The following is a 25,452-nucleotide window of genomic DNA, read 5'->3' on the forward strand; positions in this document are numbered from 1 at the left end:
AAATATTTTTAAGAAAGGAGATTTTAATCATATTTAAATGGCAAACTCCTATAGGTTAGCTTGTGCTCAATCTTTACCAAATTTCTGCATCTCAAACACAATTTAAAAGATAAACAGTATGTTAATGTATTGTTTACCTGCTTTATTTTTGGAACTTTTTCTTTACAAACTAAACTTTTGAAACCTGGGCTGTACGAAATTAGAAAATATTTTTGACATAGAAAGATAAGTCTTTGAATGGTATTTGTGTTAATGGTACCAGGATTAATCAAAAGAACAAAATAGCACCCGCCTAAGACTGAAATCTCAGGTGAACAAACTTACCTTTGCGGGTTCAGCTGGATAATCCCTTTTCTCTTTCCTTACCGGATTCACTACTGGCACCCATCATTGTCTTTTTCTTTTTATATAAATTTATTATTTATTTATGTTTGCGTCGGGTCTTCGTTGCTGCACGCAGGCTTTCTCTGGTTGCGGTGAGCGGGGGCTACTCTTCGTTGCAGTGTGCAGGCTTTTCATCATGGTGGCTTCTCTTGTTGCGGAGCACAGGCTCTAGGCACACGGGCTTCAGTAGTTGTGGCTCACGGCCTCTAGAGTGCAGGCTCAGTAGTTGTAACGCACGGGCTTAGTTGCTCCGCGGCATGTGGGATCTTCCCGGACCAGGGCTTGAACCTGTGTCCACTGCATTGGCAGGCGGATTTTTAACCATTGCGCCACCAGGGAAGTCCCCATTGTCTTTTTTTTTTTTTTTTAAAAAGTCACTGCCTTTTCTTCCTGCTTTATGTATTTGATTTTCATTAGTGGTGGGCTTTATTGTAGTTCTTTATATTTGTAGAGAACATAACTTAAAGGAAATTAAACTTCTATAAGTGGGATAAAACTCTCCGTGTTTAGTCAGATCGTTTATTTGATGTCATAACTATTATTTAACTACACAAATAAAACTGCTAAACTTTAGCATAAACAGGCCTGGTTCCAAGTCAGTGCAGAATGTTAAGGATTTAGTACCTGGGAGGCAACAGATTGTAGCGACCAATAGCGGGTGCTCCAGCGCTAGGCCTACCTGGGTCAAATAATGGCTTCAAGTTCTCTCTAGCTCGGTGCTCCTGGCGGCAAGTTACTTCATTTTCTCGAGCCTTCTTGTAAAATGGAAAGTGACTATCCCGATCTCCTAGTGTTATTGTGAGAATTAAAGGAAATACAATGCCTTTACCATGTGTAAATAATCAGTAAACAGTGGCTATCGTTCCTGGAATGCCCTTTTTACCAAGTGTTGTTCCTTAACACAATTTAAGAAAATTCAGTAGCTGCTTGTGTTTGCATTCTCTGTGGTTACTTCAAGGAATGTTTTCTTATTAAGTGTGATAAAGTAATACATATGTGACAAGAAACTGCTGCTGTATGAAAAGCTGTCAGAAGTGGCAGAAAATTCTATTTGACCTCCGTGTTTATGAGAGTTTTATATCACCTCATTTGAATGAGAATATGAACCTGCACCCAATTTCTCCAGAATGCTTTATAAAGGAGGTGTGATCTCTATTCTCTTGTGACAGAGGGTTAAAAAGGACCAGAGTGTTTTCAGGTACAAGTTACAAAGGAAAAGGAAAGCAACATGGTATTTTGTTTTGGCCTTTGAGCTCTCCCCTGGAAACAATGGGAATCCTGGTACCCTATTCTTTTACATAAATGTGCAAAAAGCAGAAGATGTGGGGGGAATTTACTCCTTGGTGGATGGATGTGGGAGTATAAGTGAAGATGAAAATGAAATGAAAACAAGAGCACCTTGCTGGAACTCCCTTTCTCTAATCCATTTGCTTTACTATCGCTATTAAGGATTTTTTATGTATAGGCTGATCTCAAACCGGGGTGTTACTTTGTTAAATAGTAACCATGCCAAAGCTTCCAATACTCTTACGACAAAACCCAAAGCATAAACAGGCACTTAAAACAGGTATGTTTCTCCCAAAATGTTAAATTAGGAGTGACTAAAAGAGCCAGATTACTCATGAAAAATGGGGAATAAAACATAAATTCTTAAATCAGATTTAAACAATCAGATGAAATACCCATGGTTTGCTAATCTGCTTTACCCCTTCTTGGAATAAATTATTTATTAGACTGAATGTGGAAGCTCTGGGGGACCTTGGGATGTTCTTGAAATATGTTTGAACTGTCAATTTTGTGCTAAATGTAGGTATAAAATAACATTTCATATCATTCAGAAAGTTTATAAGGTTTCACAATCAGTGTTTTAACACAGAAATCTGTTTATTAAACCCAACAAAACAGAGAAAATTATACCAGCCCTCAGTTTTTGAATTTTCATTTAAATAAGCAAACTCTAAATCCACACCTTAAAAGATGTTTGTGCATCTATGTATTTCCAAAATACTCATATTTCAATAAGATTTTCACATTATATTCACCAACAGTATCACAAAAGTTCTTTTTTGTTTTTTTGTTTTTTGTTTACGTAACTGTAAGGAACAGTAATTCTAGAAACACTAGAAGAAAAGAGCATAGCAATGTCCACAGTTACAAGAAAAAGTGCACATTACTTGGTCACAATCACAGTCATTACTTGAAAAACTATAGGTAACAAGTAGTTAAGAGATATCACTGATGTCTTCAACTTATCAAAAACCAAATGACATAAATTTTACATGAAATAAGGCAAATTCAGGAATGCACAAAGAACCTGTAATCCAACCGAAGCCAAACAACAGAAAAAAATTGTACAAGAAGCGTAAACTGATGTACTCCTCCCTAAATATTTAAAAAATAGGCTTGCCTCAGTGCACAAAGAAAACACCATTCATGTGTATTCAACACTATAAAATCAGGAAGAAGGGCAAAATATGGGGAAGAGGAGGGGACAGTTCATTGTAGATTGCAGCTGCATCCACTGAGAGTTCTTTACATCATTTTTACCTACAACTGTAAATTATACAAATTATATCAGGAGAGGTAATGGTCTTTTTGGGAACTATTTCTGAAAGAGAGAAAAGAAAACTACACACAAGAGTGCAAATTTTCAGATTGTCACTTGCAACCTCTTTAACATTCAGTCATCGACATCCAATGGCTGCTAGAGGGATGCCCATAAGACAGCAGCGGCAATCTGGGGAGAGCAGCTGTAAGAAATCAAGGTGTCATTTTTTTTTCAATGATATGTCTTTTTCAATATTAAAAAATTCTGTGGTGAAAACCGCTATGGTAAAGCTGCAATGGTGAGTGGGATGCTTGAGACCAGCATGAGTGCAGAAACGCAGGCTTCTCTTGGAAGTAGTTCCTGATGCGACGATTTAAAGAACGTAGGCAAGGGTATTTTTTTCCCCCAGCATCAAGTGTTATTTTTGTAGAAAGAATTTGGAAAGAGGAGAAGGCAAAGGGAGGTGGAAAAGGTACTTACAGTAGTTTCTCAAAACAGTTTTCTTTTAGGACCTATGAAAAAGTTACCAAAGTAAAAATGACAATTCTGAATGAAAAACAAGTTTTCTTTTTATAAAAATTACATATTTTTTTAAAATACAAGATCCTTTTCATTGTTATATCCTGTAGCAATGAGAAATTTTGGCTTTTATTTTTTGCCAGATACTGCAGCTTTCAGTCCAGTAAGTCAGTAGCAAATTCCACTAATATTTCAGTTGGATCTTGAACTACTTTTTATACCACAAGCTTCTTCTGTTTTATCCTTGAATTAGGAATATACAGCCTTTTTTTTTTGCCCCAGGTATTTATGCTGGCACACTGAAACAAAAAACAGTAGGCTGGACACATTAAAGTATCTCAAGTACTTCAGAGGCCAGAGTTCCTTTGAAGCACCTAAACACATCACTTTATGGATCAAGGACAATGTGGCATAATGGAAATATTTCTCTTAAGACTGTGCAGTAAGACCAGACGCATCTCTGCTGGGAAATCAAAACGTCATTAGTGGAAACTGCAAATTTAAACCTCAGTGAAGAGGATCGTCGCTGGACTCAGTTCTGTTGTAAAATAAGATTTTCCAGTTCATCTGCAGAACGCAATAAAAATGCAGCGGATTCCCGATATCCTGCAACCAGCTGTCTCACTGCATTGATTTCAGTTGGACTCAGCTGGGGTCTGGAGCTCGAACTGCTGGAGGATCCTGAGCTGGTCGCCAACTGCCTCTTCATGCTGAGATCAGTGGGTCCTAGAAAAAATCAGCACAAATTAGACATGGACAATTTTTCTTCTAGTATCTTGAACATGAGCACTAAATAAATTAGTGTTGATTTAATTCACCTATTCTTTCATGAGAAGCTACTGATACCCTTAATCAAATACATCTGCTCTCAGAAAGATGGAAGAGCAGCAGGATGGGAAAAGAGTGGCTGGATTTTCTTAGACTCCTGGCGCAGACTCTGGCGGTCACTTCTGATTGTATAAAGACAGTGAAGAAATTCTCTTAACATGTGCTTTTTGGAAAATTCAATGTTAAGTCCACCTTCCACAAGTAGAAGCTTCTCTGGAGTAGTAGAAAATGATGGAATCCATTTTTTATTTGCTACATTCGATAACAAATAATTTGGACCCCACCAATTCAGAAATGAAAAGAGCCTACATGGTGAGGCTAATGACCCTAGATCACAAACTTTTCAATTTAGAACAGAGAAAACTGAGGACTGCGGGGGTTCGATGACACGTTTAGAGGTCAATAACTTTTAAGTGGCACAATAGGGACGTGAATTGCATATTTTTTTCATTTCAGGCCACTGCTTTTTCCACCAATTGATTAGTATTTAAAAATGTGAATATATTAGACTGAAGTTTGCTTTCAAAGTGTATTGTAAGTATATGATTAGTACAAACCATACCACAAAGAAACTAGACTTGGAATACTGCTTTAGGGTTTTTTTTTTTTTAAACATCTTTAGTGGGGTATAATTGCTTTACAATGGTGTGTTAGTTTCTGCTTTATAACAAAGTGAATCAGTTATACATATACATATGTTCCCATATCTCTTCCCTCTTGGGTCTCCCTCCCTCCCACCCTCCCTATCCCACCCCTCCAGGCGGTCACAAAGCACCGAGCCGATCTCCCTGTGCCATGCGGCTGCTTCCCACTAGCTATCTACCTTACATTTGGTAGTGTATATATGTCCATGCCTCTCTCTCGCCCTGTCACAGCTTACACTTCCCCCTCCCCATATCCTCAAGTCCGTTCTACAGTAGGTCTGTGTCTTTATTCCTGTCTTACCCCTAGGTTCTTCATGACATTTTTTTTCCTTAAATTCCATATATATGTTAGCATACGGTATTTGTCTTTTTCTTTCTGACTTACTTCACTCTGTATGACAGACTCTAGGTCTATCCACCTCATTACAAATAGCTCAATTTCGTTTCTTTTTATGGCTGAGTAATATTCCATTGTATATATGTGCCACATATTCTTTATCCATTCATCCAATGATGGGCACTTAGGTTGTATCCATGTCCTGGCTATTGTAAATAGAGCTGCAATGAACATTTTGGTACATGACTCTTTTTGAATTATGGTTTTCTCAGGGTATATGCCCAGTAGTGGGATTGCTGGGTCATATGGTAGTTCTATTTGTAGTTTTTTAAGGAACCTCCATACTGTTCTCCATAGTGGCTGAACCAATTCACATTCCCACGAGCAGTGCAAGAGTGTTCCCTTTTCTCCACACCCTCTCCAGCATTTATTCTTTCTAGATTTTTTGATGATGGCCATTCTGACTGGTGTGAGATGATATCTCTTTGTAGTTTTGATTTGCATTTCTCTAATGATTAATGATGTTGAGCATCCTTTCATATGCTTGTTGATAGTCTGTATATCTTCTTTGGAGAAATGTCTATTTAGGTCTTCTGCCTATTTTTGGATTGGGTTGTTTGTTTTTTTGTTATTGAGCTGCATGAGCTGCTTGTAAATTTTGGAGATTAATCCTTTGTCAGTTGCTTCATTTGCAAATATTTTCTCCCATTCTGAGGGTTGTCTTTTGGTCTTGTTTATGGTTTCCTTTGCTGTGAAAAAGCTTTGAAGTTTCATTAAGTTCCATTTGTTTATTTTTGTTTTTATTTCCATTTCTCTAGGAGGTGGGTCAGAAAGGATCTTGCTGTGATTTATGTCTTAGAGTGATCTGCCTATGTTTTCCTCTAAGAGTTTGATAGTTTCTGGCCTTACATTTAGGTCTTTAATCCATTTTGAGCTTATTTTTGTGTATGGTGTTAGGGAGTGCTCTAATCTCATACTTTTACATGTACCTGTCCAGTTTTCCCAGCACCACTTATTGAAGAGGCTGTCCTTTCTCCACTGTACATTCCTGCCACCTTTATCAAAGATAAGGTGTCCATATGTGCATGGGTTTATCTCTGGGCTTTCTATCCTGTTCCATTGATCTATATTTCTGTTTTTCTGCCAGTACCATACTGTCTTGATTACTGTAGCTTTGTAGTATAGTCTGAAGTCAGGGAGCCTGATTCCTCCAGCTCCGTTTTTCGTTCTCAAGATTGCTTTGGCTATTCGGGGTCTTTCGTGTTTCCATACAAATTGTGAAATTTTTTATTCTAGTTCTGTGAAAAATGCCAGTGGTAGTTTGATAGGGATTGCATTGAATCTATAGATTGCTTTGGGTAGTAGAGTCATTTTCACAATGTTGATTCTTCCAATCCAAGAACATGGTATATCTCTCCATCTGTTTGTATCATCTTTAATTTCTTCCATCAGTGTATTATAATTTTCTGCATACAGGTCTTTTGTCTCCTTAGGTAGGTTTATTCCTAGATATTTTATTCTTTTTGTTGCAATGGTAAATGGGAGTGTTTTCTTGATTTCACGTCATTAGTATATAGGAATGCCAGAGATTTCTGTGCATTAATTTTGTATCCTGCTACTTTACTAAATTCATTGATTAGCTCTAGTAGTTTTCTGGTAGCATCTTTAGGATTCTCTATGTATAGTATCATGTCATCTGCAAACAGTGACAGCTTTAATTCTTCTTTTCCGATTTGGATTCCTTTTATTTCTTTTGCTTCTCTGATTGCTGTGGCTAAAACTTCCAAAACTATGTTGAATAATAGTGGTGAGTGTGGGCAACCTTGTCTTGTTCCTGATCTTAGTGGAAATGCTTTCAGTTTTTCACCATTGAGGATGATGTTGGCTGTGGGCTTGTCATATATGGCCTTTATTATGTTGAAGAAAGTTCCCTCTATGCCTACTTTCTGCAGGGTTTTTATCATAAATGGGTGTTGAATTTTGTCAAAAGCTTTCTCTGCATCTATTGAGATGATCATATGGTTTTTCTCCTTCAATTTGTTAATATGATTTATCACACTGATAGATTTGCGTATATTGAAGAATCCTTGCATTCCTGGAGTAAACCCCACTTGATCGTGGTGTATGATCCTTTTAATGTGCTGTTGGATTCTGTTTGATAGTATTTTGTTGAGGATACTTGCATCTATGTTCATCTGTGATATTGGCCTGTAGTTTTCTTTCTTTGTGACATCCTTGTCTGGTTTTGGTATCAAGGTGATGGTGGCCTCGTAGAAGGAATTTGGGAGTGTTCCTCCCTCTGCTATATTTTGGAAGAGTTTGAGAAGGATAGGTGTTAGCTCTTCTCTAAATGTTTGCTAGAATTTGCCTGTGAAGCCATCTGGTCCTGGGCTTTTGTTTGTTGGAAGATTTTTAATCACAGTTTCAATTTCAGTGCTTGTGATTGGTCTGTTCATATTTTCTATTTCTTCCTGATTCAGTCTTGGCAGGTTGTGCATTTCTAAGAATTTGTCCATTTCTTCCAGGTTGTCCATTTTATTGGCATAGAGTTGCTTGTAGTAATGTCTCATGACCTTTTGTATTTCTGCAGTGTCTGTTGTTACTTCTCCTTTTTCATTTCTAATTCTATTGATTTGAGTCTTCTGCCTTTTTTTCTTGATGAGTCTGGCTAGTGGTTTATCTATTTTGTTTATCTTCTCAAAGAACCATCTTTTAGTTTTATTGATCTTTGCTATTGTTTCCTTCATTTCTTTTTCATTTATTTCTGATCTGATTTTTATGATTTCTTTCCTTCTTGTAGCTTTGGGGTTTTTTGTTCTTCTTTCTCTAATTGCTTGAGGTGCAAGGTTAGGTTGTTTATTCGGGATGTTTCCTGCTTCTTAAGGTGGGCTTGTATTGCTATAAACTTCCCCCTTAGAACTGCTTTTGCTGCATCCCATAGGTTTTGGGTCGTTGTGTCTCCATTGTCATTTTGTTTCTAGGTATTTTTTTATTTCCTCTTTGATTTCTTCAGTGCTCACTTCATTATTAAGTAGTGTATTGTTTAGCCTCCATGTGTTTGTATTTTTTAAAGATCTTTTCCTGTAATTGATATCTAGTCTCATGGCGTTGTGGTAGGAAAAGATACTTGATGCAATTTCAATTTTCTTATATTTACCAAGGCTTGATTTGTGACCCAAGATATGATCTATCCTGGAGAATGTTCCATGATTACTTGAGAAAAATGTGTATTCTGTTGTTTTTGGATGGAGTGTCCTATAGATATCAATTAAGTCCCTCTTGTTTAATGTATCATTTAAAGCTTGTGTTTCCTTATTTATTTTCATTTTGGGTGATCTGTCCATTGGTGAAAGTGGGGTGTTAAAGTCCCCTAATAGGAATGTATTACTGTCTATTTTCCCTTTTATGGCTGTTAGTATTTGCCTTATGTATTGGGGTGCTCCTATGTTGGGTGCATAAATATTTACAATTGTTATATCTTCTTCTTGGATCGATCTCTTGATCATTATGTAGTGTCCTTCTTTGTCTCTTGTAATAGTCTTTATTTTAAAGTCTATTTTTTCTGATATGAGAATTGCTACTCCAGCTTTCTTTTGTTTTCCATTTGCATGGAATATCTTTTTCCATCCCCTTACTTTCAGTCTGTATGTTTCTCTAGGTCTGAAGTGGGTCTGTTGTAGACAGCATATATAAGGGTCTTGTTTTTGTATCCATTCAGCCAATCTGTGTCTTTTGGTGGGAGCATTTAGTCGATTTACATTTAAGGTAATTATCGATATGTACGTTCCTCTTCCCATTTTCTAAATTGTTTTGGGTTATTATAGGTCTTTTCCTTCTCTTCTGTTTCTTGTCTAGAGAAGTTCCTTTAGCATTTGTTGTAAAGCTGGTTTTGTGGTGCTGAACTCTCTCAGTTTTTGCTTGTCTGTAGAGGTTTTAATTTCTCCATCAAATCTGAATGAGATCCTTGCTGGGTAGAGGAGTAATCTTGGTTGCAGGTTTTTCTCCTTCATCACTTTCAGTATGTCCTGCCACTCCCTTCTGGCTTGCAGTGTTTCTGCTGAGAGATCAGCTGTTAACCTTATGGGGATTCCCTTGTGTGTTATTTGTTGTTTTTCCCTTGCTGCTTTTAATATGCTTTCTTTGCATTTAATTTTTGACAGTTTGATTAATATGTGTCTTGGCGTATTTCTCCTTGTATTTATCCTGTATGGGACTCTCTGTGCTTCCTGGACTTGATTAACTATTTCCTTTCCCATATGAAGGAAGTTTTCAACTATAATCTCTTCAACTATTTTCTCAGTCCCTTTCTTTTTCTCTTTTTCTTCTGGAACCCCTATAATTCGAATGTTGGTGCATTTAATGTTGTCCCAGAGGTCTCTGAGACTGTCCTCAGTTCTTTTCATTCTTTTTTCTTTATTCTGCTCTGCAGTAGTTATTTCCACTATTTTATCTTCCAGGTCACTTATCTGTTCTTCTGCCTCAGTTATTCTGCTATTGATCCCATCTAGAGTATGTTTAATTTCATTTATTGTGTTGTTCATTGTTGCTTGTTTCATCTTTATTTCTTCTAGGTCCTTGTTAAATGTTTCTTGCATTTTGTCCATTCTATTTCCAAGATTTTGAATCATGCTTACTATCATTATTCTGAATTCTTTTTCAGGTAGACTGCCTATTTCCTCTTCATTTGTTAGGTCTGGTCCATTTTTATCTTGCTCCTTCATCTGCTGTGTGTTTTTCTGTGTTCTCATTTTGCTTATCTTACTGTGTTTGGGGTCTCCTTTTTGCAGGCTGCAGGTTCATCGTTCCTGTTTTTTTTGATGTCTGTCTCCAGTGGCTAAGGTTGGTTCAGTGGGTTGTGTAGGCTTCCTGGTAGAGGGGACTAGTGCCTGTGTTGTGGTGGATGAGGCTGGATCTTGTCTCTCTAGTGGGCAGGTTCACGTCTGGTGGTGTGTTTTGGGGTGTCTGTGGCCTTATTATGATTTTAGGCAGCCTCTCTGCTAATGGGTGGGGTTGTGTTCCTGTTTTGCTAGTTGTTTGGCATAGGTTGTCCAGCACTGTGGCTTGCTGGTCGTTGAGTGAAGCTGGGTGCTGGTGTTAAGATGGAGGTCTCTGGGAGATTTTCGCTGTTTGATATTATGTGGAGCTGGGAGGTCTCTTGTTGACCAGTGTCCTGAAGTTGGCTCTCCCACCTCAGAGACAGAGCCCTGACTCCTGGCTGGACACCAAGAGCCTTTCATCAACATGGCTGTTCTTATCCTCACCCACCAGCTCCAGCCTTGATGGCCTCCTCCTCGGTGAGAATTGCAGCTTCACCACTTACTAGCTGTGTGATCTTAGGCAGCTTACTTACCCTCTCTATGCCCTAGTTTCCAATTTTGGAATACCTCAGAGTCTGACCGTCCCTGCAAGCTGCTGCTGGCTTGTCCCTGTCCCTGGGTCATGGACCCAGTGAAATCCAGAGAAAGAAGTCCCGCGACTTTGCAGCCAGCTGCGTCCACTCGTCCGCTCCTGCTTTAGGTATTGTTAAATACCTATTTAACAATATTTATTTGCACAAAACACTCATGTGTCAACACTTTTTCCTCACATATATTTAACTAGATCATATAGGTCTGCTTTTTGATGACATTTTTGTAAATTTTTACTGAAAAAGAATTTATTAAGTGATTTAAAACTCTTGAAGCATTTGTGTTAAGATTCTTTGTATGATTACTCTTAGATTATTATATTAGGTATTTATTGTATACCTAAGCATTCATTCTTATATTTCTTACCTTTCGTTAAGCAATTGCTATAATTATTAAATTTGCAGTAATAAATTTAAAATCCTTGAAAAAATATTACTAAGCACATAAGTAAAGGCATGCTCCAAAACTGTAGTGATTCTATAACTTGAAAGTATTTTAACAGATTTTTTCCTAAACATGTTATAAATTTTCAGATAGCAGTATTCATTTCATGAACTAAAATGAAGGTTGTTATTTTATCCTCTAGTTCTTCTTGAGGCATAATGGAGACAAGTCAAGATCCATCCCCTTACACCCTCTCCCCCAAAGGGAGAGAAGGAGTTCTGTCAGCTAGGAGGCAGATGTCCCATAAGAGGGAAGTAGCTTCACTTGGAATTTAATTAGGAGAGAGACAGGAGTAGCACTCAAACTCTGACATCTGAGAGAAACTTATCTCCACTTCTGCCATGGCCTTTTCAAAGCTTTGGTTTTCTAGCAGGAGTCGGCTGCCATTTGTTCTCCTGTTCACAAAATCATGACACAGATATAACAAGCCGAAAGGGAGAGATGCAGGGATGTTACACTTGCAAATAGGAATACCGTACAAGCAAACCATTAACAGCAACTGTTTGGGAAATTCTGAGCAGATTAAGAAACCATCATGACATAATAGGAGTTTGGGTCTCTGAATGAACCAACTTTAAATTTTACTTCTTTCCTTTACATTCAAGAATCCTAGTACAAATCTTATTTATCTATATATTTATTTACTTGAAGTATAGGTGACCTACAATGTGTTAACTTCTGCTGTACAGAAAAGTGATTCATTTATATACATGTATGTGTGTATATATATATATATATATATATATATATGTACACATATATTCTTTCTCATATTCTTTTCCATTATGGTTTATCACAGGATATTGAATACAGTTCTCTGTGCTATACTGTAGGACCTTGTCGTTTATCTATTCTATATATAATAGTTTGCATCTGCTAATCCCAAACTTCCAACCCATCCCTCCCCCACCTCCCTCCCCCATTGGCAACTGCAAGTCTGTTCTCTACCTAGTACAAATCTTTATGAAAGAATTTTCCCCTCAGTTATGTAGATACCTAGTGTCTGGCTGATTGTCATTATGTCATTAGAAGGTGTAACATTTTGTGATGGTTTTGCTGTCCTGCCAAGTTGCTGACTAGCATCTTGAACTGGAATTGAGAAAGGGTGGGGTGAGGGCTCTGGTTCTTTTTGGGGTGAGAGAGGTTGTGCTTTTATTCTAATATTGCAGTTTGTGGATTATTCTCCACCTCTGGCTCAAAGGTCTACACCTCTAAACTGAGACATGGCTTTTGCTTTCTTTCAGATTTTTATTAACATAGGCAAACTCTAGATAGCTCAGTAATTGAGAAGCCATTCACAGCTCTGCTAGTTTTTGTTCTGAAAGAAAGTTAACTTCATTATCTTTGTTTCTTTTAGATCTACAGGATCAGGGTTGAGAATATAAATCAAAAGTACAAGAAATTCTTTTTGCTGAATGTTGATTATTCAGATCATCAAAGTTATGAGGTTGGATAGTGAAGCAAAAAAAAAAATTAAAATATTCACAAATGAATAAATTATTTAACTAGTGACTGCTCAAACAGTCCTTCCCTGTTTGTCACTAATTTCCATTTCTGCCTCATTGAGTCAATGTCATACTTGACTGGTTTGGCCTAACTCAAACAATACAATGTAATTAAAATGCATGTCAACTATAAAGCAAAATTTCAAATTTTATGAAGTTGCTGAATTTAAAGAAGTCGAGAAAAGTATTCTTGCAGACCTGATCAAATCACAGACAAGGCCACTGAAAAGTATGGTTCTGGAAGAGCAGGACCAGTTAATAAGAAAATGAGCAAGGAAAATGACCCACTAGATGCTTCAAGAGAAAATGATTTGAATATCTAGTATTAAGGCACATATTCAGGAAAATTGACAAGACCAATTTTATATAAGTACAGCTGACCCTTCAACAGGTGAGGGTTAGAGGTGTCCACCCTCTGCCATGGTTGAAAATCTGCCCTCTGTATCTCTGGTTCCTCCACCTGTGTGGATTCAGTCAACTGCAAATAGTGTAGGTCTGTAGTATTTGCTACTGAAAAAAAAAATCTGTGTAAGAGGATCCACGTAGTTGAAACCCACATTGTTCAAGGGTCAACTGTACTTACTTTTAACCCAGATGATGCAGACCTTCTTAATGTTCATTCTGAAAAGTTGAACAAGAAATAAAAGATATTTCGTGCCAACATACAATGTTGTTAGAAAAATTAAGGCCCACTAAAATCAACCCTTGATTTATTTTTTAAGGTTTGGGGGGGACAATTAAATTATTAGCAAATTCCAATTAAATGAAAATATAGATCCATAATTCTTTATTTTTTAAATTAAATATCAATTGAATACTTTCCCCCTATTTATGGTGCATTTTTGGCCCCTGTTTTAATTAGATTTACCTTTGTGGTCCTATTTTGGTGTCAATTATCCACAGATAATAGAAAGCCCTGGACAAAGTTTTGTTGTGATTTTTAAAAACTTTGATAACCATTTTTATTATATGTACTGAGGAAGAATGCAAGACCCATGAAGGCAGGCACCCTTTGTGTCTTACCACATTGTTCTAGGTAGCTGTGGTGGTGCATGGCATAAAATAAGGCTCAATAAATATTTGTGTAACAAATGAATGAGAAATGCCAGGTACTGTCTACAGCTAACACTCAAGAAACGGAGAATGAGTGATGTCATTGATAATACCCAATTATGGTTAAATGAAAACTAGTTAGACATGGAAAATAGTAGATTTAGTGTAACTTATTCAAGTAAAGTTACCTCTAATATACGGGAATATTAGTATTGCTCTGAAAGTTATCAGAAAAGTTATCAGAAAAATAAGTAGAATTGGTTATAACAGTACTTTCCATGTGAATTGTTGCTGAAAAAGACAATAATAGTTACTGTCCATTGCCTAAATAATGTTTTGCCACTAAATGTTACAATGAGTATTGAGTTGGACATAAAAATGTCCTAACTGCATGCAACCTTCTCCTACTTCTCCTCCTTTACCTACAACCTCTACTCCCAAGTCATGCACTCTGAAATGTTTGGATAACTGGCAATTCACTTAACAATTTTAAATAAGTTTTCAGATTCATGCTTTTAAGCATGATGGGCCAGATAGTAAATATTTTAATCATTACAGGTCAAGAGGCATTTAGGTACTCATAGTTAAAAAGTTTTGTGAGAATTTACTTTCTTTATTGAGATATAATTGACATATAACATTATTTCAGGTGTACAATATAATGATTCAATATTTGTATATAATGCTAAATGATCACCACAATAAGTCTAGTTAACATCCATTATCACACATTGTTACAAAGCTTTCTTTCTTCAGATGAGAACTTTTAAGATCTACTCTCTTAGCAACTTTCAAATATATCAGTACAACACAGTGTTAGTAACTGTCTCACCATGCTGTACACGACATCCTCATGACTAACTTGTAACTGGAAGTTTGTCCCTTTTGATGATCTTCACCCATTTCACTCACCCGCCCAGCCACCAATATATTCTCTATATCTATGAGCTTGTTTTCATGTTTGTTTGTTTTTTTTCCCAATTCTGCATGAATTGAGATCAAACAGTATTTATCTTTCTCTGAGTTATTTCACTTAGCACAATGCCCTCAGGGTCCATTCATGTTGTCACAAATGGCAAGATTTCCTTTTCTTTTTATGGCTAAATCAAATTTCACTGTGTGTGTGTGTGTATTTATAATTATATATATATAATTTTATATATTATAAAATTATATATGTATAATTATATATGTAAGTATGGTTATATAATATATAATTATATGTATTCATAAATATATATATAATTTTATATATATATATAAAATTACATTTTCTTGATCCACCCATCTATCAATGGACAATTGCTTCCATGTCTTGGCTATTGTAAATAATGCTGTGATGAACATGGGGCTGCAGCTATCTTTTCAGGTTAGTGTTTTCATTTCCTTTGGATGAATACCCAGAAGTGGAATTGTTGGATCATATGGTAGGGGGGTATTCAAACGTGTCTGATTCAGGATAAAATATAAACACATCTTATTAGAAATTTCTTTTAGATTTTACTGTTATGCCTTCAAATAAAGACTTTTGTTAAAGACCCCAAAAAATCTGGTCTTATGCCATATGTAAATGACTTGTTTGGTTTAGGTTTGCAGTAGAGAGGCCTTACAATTTAGGGAGGTGAGAGAGAAAAACCAAAGTCCCTTGGATCCCAATGTGGCCCTTCCCAGAGCTCCTGCTCAGTGCTCTGGGAAGATGGTGAGGGAGGCTTTATATATATATAATGTACACACATATATGTATATAAAAATTTTTAATTTTGTTGAAGTATAGTTGATTGACAATGTTGTGTTAATCTCTTCTGTAAAGCAAAGTGACTCAGTTTATATATATATATTCTCTTCCATATTCTTTTCCGTCATAGTTTGTCACAGAATATTGAATATAGTTCCCTGTGCTATACAGTGGACCTTGTTGTTTATCCATCCTATATATAATAGTTTGCCTCTGCTAATCCCAAGCTCCCATCTCTTCCCTCCCTTATTCCCCCCTTCCCCTTGGCAAACACTAGTCTGTTTTTGTTTCATAGATATGTTGATTTGTATCATATTTTAGATTCCACATACAAGTGATATATGGTATTTGTCTTTCTTTTTCTGACTTCACTTAGTATGATAATCTCTAGGTCCATCCATGTCGTTGCAAATGGCATTATTTCGTTATTTCTGGCTAATATTCCATTGTATACCTATATATACCACATCTTTATCCATTCATTTGTAGATGGACATTTAGATTGTTTGGCCATTGTAAATAGTGCTTCTATGAACACTGGGAGGTGCATGTATCTTTTTTAGTTAGAGTTTTCTGCAGGTATATGCCCAAGAGTGGGACTGCTAGGTCGTATGGTAACTCTATATTTAGTTTTTTTAAGGACACTCCATACTGTTCTCCATAGTGGCTGTACCATTTACATTCCCACCAACAGTGTAGGAGGGTTCCCTTTTCTCCACACCCTCTCCAGCATTTGGTTATTTGTAGACTTTTTAATGATGGCCATTCTGACTACTATGAGGTGGTATCTCACTGTAGTTTTGATTTGCATTTCTCTAATAATTAGCAATGTTGAGCATCTTTTCATGTGCCTATTGGCCATCTGTATGTCTTCTTTGGAGAAATGTCTACTTAGGTCTTCTGCCCATTTTTCGATTGGGTTGTTTGTTTTTTTGCTGTTGAGTTGTATGAGCTATTTGTATATTTTGGAAATTAAGCCCTTGTCAGTCATATCATTTGCAAATATTTTCTCCCATTCCATAGTTTGTCTCTTCATTTTGTTTATGGTTTCCTTTCTGTGCAAAAGCTTGTAAGTTTGATTAGGTCCTATTTGTTTATTTTTGTTATTTCTATTGCCTTGGGAGACTGACCTAAGAAAACATCGGTACAATTTATGTAAGAGAATGCTTTGCCTATGATCTCTCCTAGGAGTTTTATAGTGTCATATTTTATGTTTAAGTGTTTAAGCCATTTTGAGTTTATTTTTGTGCATGGTGTGATGGTGTGTTCTAACTTCACTGATTTACATGCAGCTGTCCAACTTTCCCAGCACCACTTGCTGAAGAGATTGTCTTTTTTCCCATTTTATATGCTTGCCTCCTTTGTCATGGATTAATTGACCACAGGTGTGAGGGTTTTTCTGTGCTCTTTATTCTGTTCCATTGATCTGTATGTCTGTTTTTGTGCCAATACCACAGTGTTTTGATTACTGTAGCTTTGTAGTATTGTCTGAAGTCTGGGAGGGTTATGCCTCCTGCTTTGTTCTTTTTCCTCAGGATTGCTTTGGCAATTCTGGGTCTTTTATGGTTCCATATAAATTTTAGGATTATTTGTTCTAGTTCTGTGAAAAATGTCATGGGTAATTTGATTAGGATCGCATTAAATCTGTAGATTGCTTTGGGTAGTACTGCCCTTTTAACAATGTTCTTCCAATCCAGGAGCACAGAATATCTTTCCATTTCTTTGAATCTTTAATTTCCTTTATTGTTTTGTAGTTCTCAGCATATAAGTCTTTCACCTCCTTGATGAGGTTTATTCCTAAGTATTTTCTTTTTCTTAATGTGACTTTAAAAGGGATTGTTTGATTACATTCCCTTTCTGATATTTCATTGTTAGTGTAAAGAAATTTTAAATTTTTGTAAAACGGATAGGGGGTGGGAACCTGCTGTATAGCACAGGGAGCTCAGCTCGGTGCTCTCTGATGACCTAGATGGGTGGGATGGCGGTGGGGTGGGAGGGAGGTCCAAGAGGGAGGGGATATATGTATACATATAGCTGATTCACTTTGTCATACAACAGAAACTAACACAACATTGTAAAGCAACTATACCCCGATTAAACATATATATATATATATACATAATATATATATAATGTTTAATGGGGACCTTGTTTAATGAAGAACAAAGTTGGTAGTACAGGTGAGAGCTGTGGGGGCTCAGAAGAAGGGGGGCAGAGAGGACTGCAATGGTGGGAGAGTGAGCAGGACACTGCCTCCCAGCACCTTTCTCCTTGCTAGAAAGTCACACTGTCCCTTCTTGGAGTCTCTCTGCAGTTTGGTGGGACAGCAGAGCAGGATAACTTGCCCCATTTTATAACTGGAAAAACTGAGTTACAGACAGGTTCACTGGTTTTCCCAAAGCCACACAGGGTTACTGGTTTTTCTTCCTGTACCACTGTGGCCTAGCTCAGGAGAAATATTAGTAGTTGGATAGGGGAAGACAAATGTGCCCTTTAGGAATAGCAAACAAAGATGTGGAGACAAGCAGAAGTGAGCTGCATAGAGTGCTGGCTGGAGTCAAGTGGGGATACAGTTCAGGGGTACTTTTCTTTAAAGCCAGAATTTATTTCTATTTAAAACTATCCAAGAGACTTGAAAAAGGCCCAATGTCCCAAAGATGTCTGGGTTTAATACATGATTATACTGAAGTGGCGTCTCTTGGTTCCTCCTTTGCTAAAGCTTCAATTTGATCCTGGTTAATCGCATGCACTGATAATTCTTCTAGTTGGGTAGTGGTGATTTCCTCAGACTCCTGGCATCTTTCATAAGTGGCCATCAGTCTATGAACCAAACAAAAACAATACCAGAAACACTGGAGAAATGCTTGCAGTTTCTACTTGACATACTTCTTGCATTATTCTTTGAAACCAGGTCCTCTAATTATCAGCTTGGGCAGCTGAGATCATGAGCCTTATGTGGTGTTGGGGTAATGCTGGCCTCATAAAAATGAGTTTGGAAGTGTTCCCATCTCTTCTGTTTTTTGGAAGAGTTTGAGGAGGATTGGTATTAGTTCTTCATTGACCGTTTGATAGAATTCATCAGTGAAAATGTCTGCTCCTAGACTTTTGTTTCATTGGAAGATTTTTGATTACTGATGTGATTGCCTTACCAGTAATTGGTCTACTCAGATTTTCTAGATCTTGATGATTCAGTCTTAGTAGGTTGTGTTTATAAGAAGTTTATCCATTTGTTCTCAGTTGTCCTATTTGTTGGCATGTAATTGTGCATAGTATGTTATCATCCTTTGTAGTTCTGTGATATCCTCTTTCATTTCTGACTCCATTTATTTGAGTCCACTCTTTTTTCTTAATGAGCCTAGCTAAAAGTTTGCCAGTTTTATCTTTTCAAAAGAATAGCTCTTATTTTTATCTTTCTATTGTCTTTTTCACTTATTTCCACTCTGATCTTTGTTATTTCCTTCCTTCTGCTAACTTTGAGCTTAGTTTGTTCATTTTCTAGTTCCTTGAGGTGTAAAGTAGAGTTGTTTATTTGAGATCTTTCTTGTTTCTTGATGTAGGCATATATCACTATGGACTTCCCTATTAGAATTGCTTTTGCTGTATCCCATAAGCTTTGGTATGTTGTATTTTCATTTTCATTAGTTTTGAGCGTATTTTCTGATATCCCTTTTGATTTACTCTTTGACCCATTGGTTGTTAAGTAGCATGTGGCTTAATCTCCACATATTTGTCAATTTTCTAGTGTTTTTCTTGTAATTGATTTCTAATTTCATAACATTGTGGTCAAAAAAGATCCTTAATATGATTTCAATCTTAAATTTATTAAGACTTGTTTTGTGGCCTAATATATGATCTATTCTAAAGAATGTTCCATGTGCACTTGAGCTATTCCATATATATCCATTAAGTCAATGATCTAACATGTCATGTAAGGCTGATGCTTCCTTACTGATTTTTTCTGGATGCTTTATCCATTGATGTAAGTGGGATATTAAAGTCTCCTACTATTATTGTACTGCTGTCTATTTCTCCCTTTAGGTATGTTAATGCTTGCTTTATATATTAAGGTGTTCTTATGTTGGGTGCATACATATTTACAAATGTTACATCATCTTGTTGTACTGACTCCTGTATCATTATGTAAAGACCTTTTTTGTCTTAAAGTCTATTTTGTCTGATGTAATTATAAATATCCCAGCTTTATTTGGTTTCCGTTTGCATGGAGTATCTTTTTCACTTCCTTCACTTTCAGTCTGTGTGTGTCCTTACATCTGAAGTGAGTCTCTTGTAGGCAGTATCTAGATGGGTCTTGTTTTTTTTAATCCATTCAGCCACTCTATGTCATTTGATGAGAGAATTTAGTCCATTTGTATTTGAAGGAATTATTGATAGGTATGTACTTATGGCCATTTTGTTAATTGTTTTTTGGATGTTTTGTAATTCCTCTGTCCTTTCTTCTTCCTTTCTCAATTCATTTGTGATTTGATGATTTTTCTGTAATAGTATGCTTAGATACCAAAACCAGACAAAGACACCACAAGCAAAGAAAATTACAGGCCAATATTCCTGATGAACTTAGATGAAAATATCCTCGACAAAATATTAGCAAGCTGAAGTCAATGATACGTTAAGAGGATAACACATTATGATCAAGTATGAGTTACTCTAGCAATGCAAGGATGTTTCAACATCTGCAAATCAATCAATGTGATATACCATATTAACAAAATAAAGGATAAAAATCATATGGTCATATTAATGAAGAAAAAGCATTTGACAAAATTCAACATCGATTTATGAAAAAAACTGTCATGGGTATGGAGGGAATGTGCCTCAACATAATAAAGGCCATATAGGACAAACCCCAACTAACTTCAATGGTGAAAAGCTGAAAAATTTCCTCTTTTCAGGAATAAGACAAGAATGCATACTCTCACCACTTTTATTCAACATGGTATTGGAGTTCCTAACCAGAGCAATTAGGCAAGAAAAAGGATCATTCAAATTGGAAAGGAAAAATTAACTGTCACTATATGAAGATGACATATTATGTATAGAAAATTCTAAAGACTCACCAAAACCTGTTAGAACTAAAAAACAAATTCAGTAAAGTTGCAGGATAAAAAATGAATATACAAAAATCTATTGTGGAAAAAAAATCTGTTGTGTTTTTATATACTAATAATGAACTATGAGAAAGAGAAATCAAGAAAGCAACCACATTTACAATTGTAGCGAAGAAAATAAAATATATTTTGTAGTACAGGTCTACTATTGAGTATTAGTGTTCTTTGTCATCAAAATCAATTGTAAGTGTTCTTTGGTTAAATTGGATCCGTACAGAGATTTTCTCTGTTTCACCTATGAAAATGGCTTAGTGGAAGATAGATTTTTCCAAATACTGATATCAGTCCACAAGAATACGATTTTAATTGAGCATATTCATCACTTGGAAATAATTTATAGTATTCTCTTAGATTCTTCTCTCGATACGTGCCTTTTAGCACGTCAATGCATGCAGATTAATTACTTCCAATTGAAGATGAAGCTGGAAGCTCTTCAATTGAACAAGGAAAAGGATTTTGAAATATGGCAAGTTACTTTGTACTTGCATCAAGGTCCATAAAAACATTGCTGAGCCTGTGGTATGTGTTCAGTAAATATATCCACTACAAAATTGTGTGGGAATGGAATTTTAATTTCTTTTTAAAAATTCTGACAGTATGGCATGTTTATCAAGCAGCTAACCATTAATTGTGATTCAAACAATATTGGTAATCAGCAAAATGGCTTTACCACAGCTTAAGCTTCATATATAAGCACTGTTTTGCCTTGTATTTAGATTGAATTCATCAAGAAACATTGTCAATTCTGTGGCAAATGCTAATTTCTAAAGACATTTAATAATAAAGCTTGAGGACAGTTCTTCTTGCTCAGAAAAATTTCAATCTTAGCCCTGAGCTGAAAAAGAAAATGCAATAAAACTTTACCACTAACCTATCAAACTGTTGTGTGGTAGAGGAATTAGGATATTCAGATTCTGTTTCTGACAAAATTTCACAGAACTGATAACACTTAAATACATGAGGACCAATGAAGTTTAAAGCTGATATTACTGCTTCAATAACACTTGATTCAAACGTTTTCCACATTGTATCTGCCAATGAATAGTTCAAGGAATAACCATATGCCTTATGTAAAAGGAAATTTTGTAATTTATACAAATAAGCCTCATTTTGCTTCATACATCTTAGAAGATGCCACTTCAGATTGTACTGAATTAGTTTTTTCCTTAATTTTGAAAACACACTTAGCTAAAGTTGCTCTACTCATACTACTCATAGATGCTAATTCTTCTGTCACTTCAAATTCATCATTGATTCCTCAAATAAACAACAGAACAGTAGCAGAAACATCTCAATTTATTAAAAGACAGGGGAAAAAACTTAAAATCAGTTGCCTTGTTTTTAACTGACTAATGATATGGCCAATATCTCAATTTCTTCAACCCCCAAAGCACTGTTTTTGTTATACTACTAATAGTCAAAGAAGTTTATTTTCTCTGGACATATGTCTTCAGCTGCTACAGTCCAACACAACTTAATAAATTCACCATAAGTAAGTGAAGTGATTTTTCTGGCTTGCCTAATATATGAGCCACTTGGAAACTTACTTTGGTTGCAGGTTCATTTTCATTTTATATTTTGATCAGGTGTTTAAGAGGTATTTTATTGATAGTATTTTTGTACTTTTCTGCCAAATGGTGAAAAAAATAGGCATTATTCTTCAGCATCTCAGCTAAATTAGCTAATGTATATAAAGCATCAAGCATAGGGCCTGGGTTATAGCAGATATACACAACTAGACTCAATGTGCTAATGAATTACTTTTATATTCATTCACAAGTGATTGCAATATAATTTGCTTTTCTAATACTATTCTTGATGGTAGGATTACAGTAGCATCCTGTCCTTGGGTGTTTTCCATTTCTTTTCCTTTCCTCTCTTTTAGATCTGTTTGTCTAAATGAAGATTTTCTAGTCATTGAAGTTCTGGTAAAACTCATTTGTAAAACTATGTGAATATGATTTTTTAATAATGGGTAGATTTTTATAATACTGATTCAATTTAATCAATTGGAATATCTATTCCTTTTTGAGTCAATATTGGTCAATTATATTTTTGTAAAAGAGTCATATCTCTAAATTTTCAAATATACTTGCATAAAGTCATAAATATTTTATTATTATTTTTTATGCTTCCTTTCTCTTAGTTCATCTTGCCAGATATTTTTAAAGTCCTTTCAAAGATTCTGCTTTTGATTTTATTGATCTTCTCTATTGTGTCTTTTTGTTTTCTATTTAATTTCTCCATTTATTTTCTTCTATATGCCACATTTTCTCTGATCCGTTTCTAACTTCTTGAGTTAAATGAGTGCCTCATTAATTTTCTATATTTTTGTAATGTGTGTGTCAAAATACCACCTAATTCCATCATTCAAACTTAATATGTAGTGTTTTCATTCTCATTAATTATAAATATTCCTGAACAAAATGCTACCAGTATATTAATAATTCTTTGATTGTCACTACTTGTTTAGATGGTCGATATGTCTGAGAGAATGTGTATTATCAGATACCTGGGGCAGGCTTTAGATATAGCCAGATTAAATTCTAATTATTTTTTCAAATCCAAAGGATTTTTCTTTTCTATCCATCAGTTTCTGAGAGAAGTGCATTAAAGGTCTAAGGCTATGATTACACATATGTCAGTTTCTTGTTGTAATTTTGCTATTCTTTTATTTATTAATTTTGAGGTTATGATATTGGGGTTCATAGTTTCTAGACTGTTGTGACTTTCTGATGAAACGTTCCCTTCATCATTAGGTTGTAAATTGTTTATGTTCCAAAGCCTTTGTCTTAGAGCCAGATTTTGACTTATTAGTGTATACACACACACACACAAACTCATATATATTATAAAAATTTCCTTTAAATACTTCTCCAAGAGAGACCTTCAAGATGGCAGAAGAGTAAGATGTGGAGATCACCTTCCTCCCCACAAATACATCAGAAATACATCTACATGTGGAACAACTCGTACAGACCACCTACTGAATGCTGGCAGACGACCTCAGACTTCCCAAAAGGCAAGAAACTCCCCATGTACCTGAGTAGGGAAAAAGAAAAAAGAAAAAAAAGAGACAAAAGAATAGGGATGGGACCTGCACCTCTGGGAGGGACCTGTGAAGGAGAAAAAGTTTCCACACACTAGGAAGCCCCTTCAGTGATGGATACAGGGGGTGGCGGCGGGGAAGCTTTGGAGCATGGAGGAGAGCACAGCAACAGGGGTGCAGAGGGCAAAGTGGAGAGATTCCTGCACAGAGGATCACTGCTGACCAGCACTGACCATCCCAAGAGGCTTGTCTGCTCACACGCCAGGGCAGGCAGGGGCTGGGAGCTGAGGTTTGGGCTTCTGAGGTCAGATCCCAGGGAGAGGACTGGGGTTAGCTGTGTGAAGACAGCCTGAAGGGGGCTAGTGCACCAGAGCTAGCCAGGATGAAATCCGGGAAAAATGTGGACCTGCCTAAGAGACAAGAGACCATTGTTTTGGGGCGCACGAGGAGAGGGGGATACAGAACACCACCTAAACAACCTCGAGAGACAGATGCAGGCCACAGCTATAAGCGCGGACACCAGAGATGGGTATGAAATGCTAAGGCGCTGCTGCAGCCACCAAGAACCCTGTGTGCAAGCACAGGTCACTATCCACACCTCCTCTCCTGGGAGTCTGTGCAGCCTGCCACTGCCACGATCCCATGATCCAGGGACAACTTCCCCGGGAGAACACACGGTGTGCCTCAGGCTGGTACAACGTCACATTGGCCTCTGCTGCCACAGGCTTGACCCGCATTCTGTAACCCTCCTTCCCCCTGGCCTGAGTGAGCCAGAGTGTCCTAATCAGCTGCTACTTTAACTCTGTCCTGTCTGAGTGAAGAATAGATGCCCTCAGGCAACCTACACGAAAAGGCAGGGCCAAATCCAAAGCTGAACCTCAGGAGCTGTGCAAACAAAGAAAGAAGAGAAAGGGAAATTTCTCCCAGCAGCCTCAGGAACAGCAGATTAAATCTCCACAATCAATCAACTTACTTGATGTACCCTGCATCTGTGGAATATATGAATAGACAACGAATCATCCCAAAATTGAGGCAGTAGACTTTGGGAGCAATGAAGACAGAGAAACACTCAGCATATGAAGGAGCAAGGTAAAAATCCACCAGACCAAACAAATGAAGAGGAAATAGGCAGTCTACCTGAAAAAGAATTCAGAGTAATGATAGTAAAGATGATCCAAAATCTTGGAAACCAAATGAAGTAAATACAAGAAACCTTTAACAAGGAACTAGAAGAACTAAAGAGCAAACAAACAATGATGAACAACACAATAAATGAAATTGAAAATTCTCTAGAAGGAATCAATAGCAGAATAACTGAGGCAGAAGAACGGATAAGCAACCTGGAAGATAAAATAGTGGAAATAACTACTGCAGAGCAGAATAAAGAAAAAAGAATGAAAAGAATTGAGGACAGTCTTAGAGACCTCTGGGACAACATTAAACACACCAACATTAGAATTATAGGGGTCCCAGAAGAAGAAAAGAAAGAGACTGAGAAAACCTTGAAGTGATTATAGTTGAAAACCTCCCTAATATGGGAAAGGAAACTGTCAATCAAGTCCAGGAAGTGCAGAGTCCCATATAGGATAAATACAATGGAAATCAAAAGAAAGCTGGAGTAGCAATTCTCATATCAGACAAAATAGACTTTAAAATAAAGACTATTACAAGAGACAAAGATACTACATAATGATCAAGGGATCAATCCAAGAAGATATATCAATTGTAACTATTTATGCACCCAACATAGGAGCACCTCAATACATAAGGAAAATGCTAACAGCCATAAAAGGGGAAATCAACAGTAACACAGTCATAGTAGGGGATTTTAACACCCCACTTTCACCAATGGATAGATCACCCAAAGAGAAA

General features: G+C 36.5%; 1 protein-coding gene across 12 annotated transcripts in view; it reads right to left on the bottom strand.

Moving 5' to 3' along the window:
• Nucleotides 1-2,249: 2,249 nt before the first annotated feature.
• NOL4 (nucleolar protein 4) overlaps nt 2,250-25,452 on the bottom strand; it is a 394,743-nt gene continuing 371,540 nt past the window's right edge. For all 12 annotated transcript variants that reach the window (XM_027127706.1, XM_027127705.1, XM_027127708.1 and 9 more), the window contains one exon: nt 2,250-4,177. In XM_027127706.1, the coding sequence (XP_026983507.1) occupies nt 3,984-4,177 (194 nt within the window). In that variant the 3' untranslated portion in view covers nt 2,250-3,983. The remainder of the gene's footprint in view (nt 4,178-25,452) is intronic.

The sequence above is a fragment of the Aethalodelphis obliquidens genome, unplaced genomic scaffold, assembly GCF_003676395.1.
Source record: "Aethalodelphis obliquidens isolate GAN/ISIS:26980383/991018 unplaced genomic scaffold, ASM367639v1 scaffold32, whole genome shotgun sequence".
Lineage (NCBI taxonomy): Eukaryota > Metazoa > Chordata > Mammalia > Artiodactyla > Delphinidae > Aethalodelphis > Aethalodelphis obliquidens.